This window comes from Henckelia pumila, chromosome 2, assembly GCF_033568475.1.
Source record: "Henckelia pumila isolate YLH828 chromosome 2, ASM3356847v2, whole genome shotgun sequence".
Taxonomy (NCBI): Eukaryota; Viridiplantae; Streptophyta; class Magnoliopsida; order Lamiales; family Gesneriaceae; genus Henckelia; species Henckelia pumila.
The window spans coordinates 125,795,813-125,804,025 of record NC_133121.1 but is presented as its reverse complement, the minus strand read 5'-3'; the positions used below and the strand labels follow the sequence as shown (position 1 = coordinate 125,804,025).

General features: G+C 31.6%; 2 protein-coding genes across 3 annotated transcripts; both read left to right on the top strand.

Moving 5' to 3' along the window:
• The first annotated feature begins 1,601 nt into the window (after nucleotides 1–1,601).
• Nucleotides 1,602–4,384, top strand: LOC140883132 (F-box protein At3g07870-like). Of its 2 annotated transcripts, XM_073289480.1 has the most exons (3): nucleotides 1,602–1,746; nucleotides 2,421–2,457; nucleotides 2,573–4,384. In XM_073289480.1, the coding sequence occupies exon 3, from the start codon at nucleotides 2,985–2,987 to the stop codon at nucleotides 4,167–4,169; it is 1,185 nt and encodes a 394-aa protein (XP_073145581.1). In that variant the 5' UTR covers nucleotides 1,602–1,746; nucleotides 2,421–2,457; nucleotides 2,573–2,984; the 3' UTR covers nucleotides 4,170–4,384. The 2 variants fall into 2 exon arrangements, with proteins under 2 accessions (XP_073145581.1, XP_073145582.1); XM_073289481.1 differs by lacking the exon at nucleotides 2,421–2,457.
• Nucleotides 4,385–6,281: 1,897 nt separating this feature from the next.
• LOC140884054 (F-box/kelch-repeat protein At3g23880-like) lies at nucleotides 6,282–7,657 on the top strand. Its single transcript, XM_073290718.1, has one exon. It carries the CDS (start codon nucleotides 6,378–6,380, stop codon nucleotides 7,563–7,565), a length of 1,188 nt encoding a protein of 395 aa, XP_073146819.1. The 5' UTR covers nucleotides 6,282–6,377; the 3' UTR covers nucleotides 7,566–7,657.
• Nucleotides 7,658–8,213: the final 556 nt, after the last annotated feature.

Here is an 8,213-nt window from a genome sequence, read left to right as displayed (position 1 = left end):
TAAGAATAATATAAAGAATTAAATTAATAATAAAAAAATTACGAATATTTATGTATTAACAATAATAATGAAACAATATTAAATAAAGAATAAGAGTGAAAATAATGGTAATCATAAATAAAAATAAATTATTATGAAATGATCATTTCATAATACGGAAAAAATTTATTATTAATAATTAACGGTAAATTGCTGAAAAATCTCCAATCCAAACATGTTTTGCTCTGCACTCCCTAGCCACTTTTTTGTACCACAATTTTTGTTAATTTGTACCACATCTTATATGGTTTTGTACCACATGATGTATGATTTTGTACCATATTTTATGACTAGGGACCCCAAAACAAAACATGTTTGCATTTGGGGATTTTTCAGTAAATTGCCCAATAATTAATAATAAATAAATAAACGAAATATAATAACAAGAATAACGTGTAATAATAAATAATAAGTGAAAGAAAAAATTACTTGATAAGAAACAATAAGAATTAAATCATAAAATAAGAAACTATTTATACTAAACATTATTATATCAAGATAATGTTTTTTTAAAATCAATATATATAATATTATTTTTCTTTTTTTAAAAATCAATATATATATAATATATAATATTCTTAAATTTAATATTATTGATCTTATTATTTACTATTAATATATTTATTTTAACTATTGGTTTTTATTAAATATATTACCAATATTATTATTCTTATTCTTAATAATTTATCTATTTATTATTCTTAATAATAATATTTTATTACTAATAATAATATTGTTAGTATTATTAGGTATTATCAACATATTCAATAATAATCATATCGTTTACTTTCTCAGTTGTATGGTTAATAATAATAATTGTAGTTAATCATCATCATTCACTTTTTTAGTGGTATAGTTAATAGTAGTAACTGTAATTAGTAGTTAATATTATTATAAATATGTTGATAATAAATAATAATTCTAATAATAATATTATTGATAATTAATAATATTATTAAAAATAATAAATAGATAATTTATTAATAATTAATTATTTTTTGTTATAGTTATGTTTTTACCATAAAATTATTATTTATTTATTTTTATTATTATGGAAAAAATATTATAAATAAAATAATTAATAAAATTTTATGTAATATAATTATGTTATTAATATACATGAATTGATGTTTATGTAAATAATTAGTTGAGTAATTGAGTATTATATAATGAAATTTCGAAATATATGCATTAGGTAGGATATATATAAAAATAAGTTGGAAAAATAAATATACAAGAAGGGTATTTTTGTCAATGCATTAAAATACATACAATTTATCCTTCAATTTAAAATGCTATCAAACAATACACATTTTGTTACCTTACATTTATTATCCATATTTTTCATTATTTTATCATTTTAATTATCAATCCTTCAGTTATCCCATCAGAGGAACCAAACAGTTATATAAGTTAAAAATGTGATTTACAAATTTGTTTGATGTGAATGATTAATTAAAATAAATAAGTTGTATGTTGTTTGTTTCATTGGATGGTTCTATGTCTCTTCTTATCAAAAGAGAGACACGTACGAACTTATTTCTGAACCGCAATTTCTCGACCCTTGTCTCACTTGAGAACACCCGCTACCGATATGAAGTTCCGATGGTTTCTCCGAGATCTTAGGCCCATTTCCTTCATCTCGGATCAGGGCAGAACATCGAAGATCTTGGTCCCACTGCTTGCATATTTCACGATCTTTGAAAGGTAATCAATAAAATTTCCCTAAGCTTTGGCTCATCAATATATATCTGTATCTGATGTTTTAGGTAAATTTTGGATAGAAAGATCCATTTGAGAAGAGGGGATTTCCGAAGATAAATCATGTGTTGTACACAATTATGTGTTTCCTTTCACTGACGATCAATTCATAAGTTAGATTTGGTTTTGTAGTTGGATTTAATTGTGACATTTGATCATTACAGATGTTGTCCTACTTAGTGGGTTTTTGAATGGGTTTGATGTTAGTTTAGGGAATACTCCCATTTTTAGTAAGAAAATAATTTCTCTCTCGAAAGGTGATTTGAGCTAAAATCACATTACATTGTTGATGCTAATGGTGGTGTTGTAAATCCTTGATGCGACCATTTCCCCTTCTTCACTGACCAGACGACAATTGACTAATTGATTGAAGAAGATGTGAGAATGTATTATCTGACCAATAATGAATAGATAAACCAATGTAGTATCAAATTCTTCTATCTACATACCCACCTATTGTAAATTTAAGTTCACTCAAGTGATGATATGAAGGATGAGATAAATCTGATGACAGGAACACCAATGTTTTTTAGTTGGATTGTTTCATTTGTTCTATGTGTTCTGACATTATTTATATTCTTACTTCAATTTGATATATTTTTACATCTTATTCCTTTCAGTTCCGAAGATTAAAAACTGAAGCGGTGAACTTAAATGGTGACATTTTAATTTTCTTATCTTAATTTTCTTATCTTGCGTTGAGTGATGAAAGAAAGATATTGTATTGTGTACGGTAATTAATTCTGCAAATTTTTTTTTTCTTCCCATTCAGGGCAAGAAGCGTATGCCATGTTATGGTTGAAAGAAATCTTCAGGGGCAACTTGGTAATGTTCTTCAGTAATCCATGTTACTGTACAAAAGTGGATTCAGAAACCCTGGGCCACCTCGGGATCTCATCTCCATAATCAACAGTGTCCAATACCGGGGCTTCGGGATTGGGAAAAAGTACAACAAACGAGACAAACGCAGTTTAGGGGCTCTATCCTCCTCTAATCCTATAAACCAAACACATCCTTATTAATCATTAGAGAGAGTTGGGACCGAAGACCATTTCAAACAACAAGTTTCCACTCGAGGAGTATAACGTACGATTCCATGGAAAAGCTATTCACCAAACTTATATAGAATCTCCACTCCAGCAAAGGATTCTACATAGAAACCTCAAAGGACAGAAGCTAAAAATATGAAGCAAACGATGTATAGAAGTTCATTCTTGCTGAATCTACCATCAGAAATCATGATCAATATTCTCTTGAGGATTCCTATCCAAACAATCCTAAGCTGCAAATGTGTTTGCAAGCAATTACTCCACCTACTCTCCACTCCTGACTTTGCCGAATCCCATCTTCCTTTTTCAACCCCTGGCCTGGTAATCTTTCAAATTGGTACAAACCACAACTTATGCCAGATATTCGAGTATGAAGACGGAGACGAGCTTCAACACAGCAATCTTCACTTAAGTCCAGTGATGAAATTTGATCCCAGCGTGTGTATAGGCTTACCTGATGTCAATTTCGGGATCGTGGGTTCGGTTAATGGTTTGCTTTGCCTACAAGAGTATGGAAACCAAGAGTATGATGCTCTATACATATGCAATCCCATCACATGTGAGTATATCGCTCTTCCAAGGATTGAAGGTGTTGTGGAACATCCTGACACTAGTGAATATGGATTCGGTGTAAGCAAGATTAGTGGGCAATACAAGGTGGTTAGGAATGTTCACAGGCATTCAAAGGATCCCCAAGCAGGGCCATCCTCGAGTACTATTCAAAACCACGAGTGTTTGGTATACACGCTTGGAACAGGGTCATGGAGACACGTTCAGCCTGCAGGCCCGCCATTCGGACATTATGATCTTTCCCGTAGTTTGTTCCTGAATGGAAATCTTCATGGGTCTGTGAAAGATTATTACGGCTCTGACGACAGATTCATTTCTTGTTTCGATCTTGAATCCGAGTCGTTCAAGCCCTTTCCTGCGTTTCCACCGCCACCAGTCCCACCAGTTATCGGGACCTTGGGAATTTTGGATGATTGCTTGTGTTTTTTTGACATTCGATCGGTAAATGACGAGATTACTGCTATATGGGTGATGAAGGAATACGGGGTGGAGAAATCTTGGACTGAAATACTTTTAATTGCAGAAGTAGAAGATTTCCCCTGCATATATTATGGCTCAGTAGTTCACCCAATCAAAGCTTTTGAAAATGGTGACATATTGCTAAATTGGGACAATCACAAACTGTTCTATTACAGCAGTAAGACGAAAACTTGTGAAGATGTTGATATAATGATTCAAAATGAACCAGATTGGATCGACGCCATACCCCACACTCTGAGCTTTCTGTCACTCAAAGAATTTCAATGGTGAAAAGGTAGTATCATTCTCATGATCCGTGTGACTTCGTGGTGTTTGACATGGTTTTTAGGAAACATTTCTCACATTTTCTAATTTTGTGAAATTTAGTGAATATGATGATTGTAAGTGCTTCTGTCAAATGTAATACAAGTGTGATGCTGCAGATATATATATAATATGTATGTGATTTAAGTGTTGAAATCCGTTTCTTTAGATCATTTCCTTAATTTGTAACGTAACTCATAAAATTAATGAGATATTACCTATGTTCATCACTTGTATACGATGTCCTATTAAAACACAATTAATTAATACACATTTTTTTTTTTTGGCCGGAAAGATACAATGATTCCAACCAAAAAAGAAAATTTTCATATTCTAATTAAATAAACGAAGAGGGGGAAGAAGAATCAAAACGAGCAATGTTATGAGTAACCAAATTTGACGTTTTTTTAGCACGAAGTAGCTCTTTAACTTGCGCATCATTCGTAAGCCTGCGAATTCGTGTGATCCGATGTCCTGAATAATACGTTGTGTGAAATTTACACAAACTTAAATACATGGGACAAAGAAATTTCATTAAACTAAATTAAATTACATCAAATTCCTACAAGTATTAATTTCATTTTAAACATTTTTTCGTTATGATTCCTAGTGTTTGTGCACACGAAATGTATACATAACATGATAAATAAAAACTTATTAAATAAAAATTGAGGAATAAAAGGAATAAAGAAATATAGACAGTGAAAAAAGTTGATAAGCTTTTCACGCAATTTTTAAATTAGATAATGGAGATAGTGTCGAAATCATTGTTATTTAACAATAGAATGAATGCATATTTTTATATGTGAGATGTTGATGTTACGTTGACGGACCAAATTAATTGATATATTATTTATAATGATGGTGTGAATATTTTTTTTTCTCGTTTTTCATAGAATAAAATTTATTTTAAATCTTTAAATCCGTTTGATAAGAAAATGTTGTAGTTCAAGTGGTGATCCATAGTGCTAGTGGGCATACTTGAATTAGTCTTGATTATTAAATCAGCAACCATGGAATTAAATATGATTAGTAATCTTCTCGAGGAAGAAGGAAAGAGACCAGGAATTAAGCTCCAACACATGCGAGAAGACGACTTTCTTGTCCAATTTTAATTAATTAAAGTCGTCCAATTTTAATTAATTAGTTTCTGATTTGATCATTAAATATGAGGCTAAGAATCTTTTTCTTTATATGCAATCCAGATGGGTTTTCGAAGGCTTAGGTTGTTTTGCCTTTAATTGATTATTATGATTATTTTTTGTATCATGTCCAAATTCTTCATAAAAATTTTGTGTTAATACGCTTGTCTGTTTTGTTGCGTTGATGAGATTATATAGATAAATAAGGTCGTGATAATTAGAATCAAATTTTTGTTTCCTTTTTTTATTTTTTAATTAATATAAATACAAATATTATAATTTTAACTAAATTATTCGATGGACGAGATATTAAAAAAAATCTACTAATCAGGACACACAATTACAATCAAACATTTGACCGAATTAGATTAGATTATTAATCCTATCATGCATGCCAACCATAAGCATTTTAAACAAAAGGTGACATTTTTTTTTTTTTTTTATGATGTGGTGTAGTGTAGTTCTTGTTAAAGTAATATTTTTAAAATAAAAATAGTATTCTTCACTCAAATCGATATATATATTACATAATTTTTAACATAAAAAAATCTTTCACGATGAAAAATAATATTTCTACATTAAAAAAAAAAAACATTTTTCATGAATTGGATATCTATTTCCCGAAATCTGATCACGTCATTGCGATTTAATAATCACCGAGAAAGTTTCAACCAAGACCATATCAAATTTCAAGTTCAAGGCGAGGTTGGTCTATGTTATACGAGTAAAAGTACACCTCATTTTTTCTCTACATCATGTTAAAAAACCAAAAAAGTTATTGTTGGGGTCCACGTGTTTTTTTTGTGAAATGTTCACGCGAACATCTAGTGTTTTTTAACGTAATGTTGCGCGAACATTTGAAAAAAAAATACTAAAAGGGGGCCCGGTGTAGCATAGAATATCCACGACACCACCGATTGAAAATCCTCGTTAGACTTAATTTCTTCTTTCTGATGATCATATCCAGCAAACTTATATACAAAATCCATATCTGCTCCAGCAAAGGATTCTACATAGAAACAGAAGCTGAAAAATGAATCAAACGATGTTGACCAGAAGTCCAATATTCTTGCTTAATCTACCATCAGAAACCATGATCAATATTCTCTCGAGGATTCCTATCCAAACCATCCTAAGCTGCAAATGCGTTTGCAAGCAATTACTCCATCTACTTTCCACAACCGAGTTTGCCGCATCCCATCTTCCTTTTTCAACCCCTGGCCTGGTAATCCTTCAATCTGGTACAAAAGGAAACTTATGCCAGATATTCGAGTATGAAGACGGAACCGAGCTTCAGCACAGCAGTCTTCACTTAAGTCCAGCGATGGAATTTGATCCCAACGTGTCTATAAGCTTACCTGATGTCCCTTTACGAATTGTGGGTTCGGTGAATGGTTTGCTTTGCCTACGAGAGTATGGAAACAAAGTGTACGATGCTCTATACATATGCAATCCCATCACACGTGAGTATATCGCTCTTCCTAGGATTGAAGGTGGTATGGTCGAATATCCCGACTCTTCCGAGTATGGATTCGGCGTAAGCAAGATTAGCGGGCAATACAAGGTTGTTAGGAATATTCACAGGCATTCAAATGATCCCCAAAAGCACGAGTGTTTGGTGTACACAGTTGGCACAAGGTCGTGGAGACAAGTAATCCAGCCAGGCCCGCCGTTGGGACGGCACGATCTTTCTTGTAGTTTGTTCCTGAAGGGAAATCTTCATGGGTCTGTACAAGATTATTGTGGCTCAGACGACAGATTCATTTCTTGTTTCGATCTTGAATCCGAGTCGTTCAAGCCCTTTCCTGCGTTTCCACCACCACCAGTTCCACCAGTGGTGGGAACCTTGGGAATTTTGGATGAGTGCTTGTGTTTTGTGGACATCAGATCCGAAGAAGAGGGGATTATTGCTATATGGGTGATGAAAGAATACGGGGTGGAGAAATCTTGGACTGAGATACTTGTTATTGAAGATGTGGAAGACTTTTCTTGCACATATTATGACTCAATTTCAGTAATCAGAGCTTTTAAAAATGGTGACATATTGCTAAACTGGAACAATGGCCTTCTGTTGTATTACAACAGTAAGACCAAAACTTGTGAAGATGTTGATCTTGGGATTCAGATTAATGAACAAGACTGGATCCAGGCCATACCTCACAGTTTGAGCTTTCTGTCACTCAAGATTTTCTATGGTGAAAATGTGTTATCATTCTCATGATTGATATATCGTGTGACGACTCCTATTCATGTAATTAAGTCAATGTCAATACAAGCTGTGTGATGCTAGATATGATATATACGTGGTGTAAGAATTTATGACATTTGTCATGTATCGCATTTATTAAAAAAAAAATTTAATGACAACTTTGTCATTTTCATGCAATACAAATTGATTGATTGTATCAAATAATATTTTTAGAATTTGAAAATAAATTAATTAAAAAAAACTATATTAATCTAGAGTGCGGATAACGAAAAGTGCTCAGTATGAATTGTGGACAACACGCACTCCTCCTTGTCCTTCTCTTTTGTAAAATTGCTTTCTTTGGTTGAAAATTATTAAAATGTTATTACCAAAGAGTAAAATGTAAAATATTTCTAAATTTAATTTTCATGTAACTTTCTTATCTTGTGCAAAAATTTACACGAATCTAAATATATGGGATCGATAGAGGGGAATATCACCTCTTCAATTTTGTTTTCCAAAAATATTCATTGAAATAAATTAAATTACATCAAATTCCTTCAAATATTAAATTTATTATTAAATCATGTGCGAAGATTGAGGTGATTGGTGGAGATAGATATATACTTTTCAAATTTAATATGTATATTTCAATCATCTATAAAAAAAATTAATTAATAT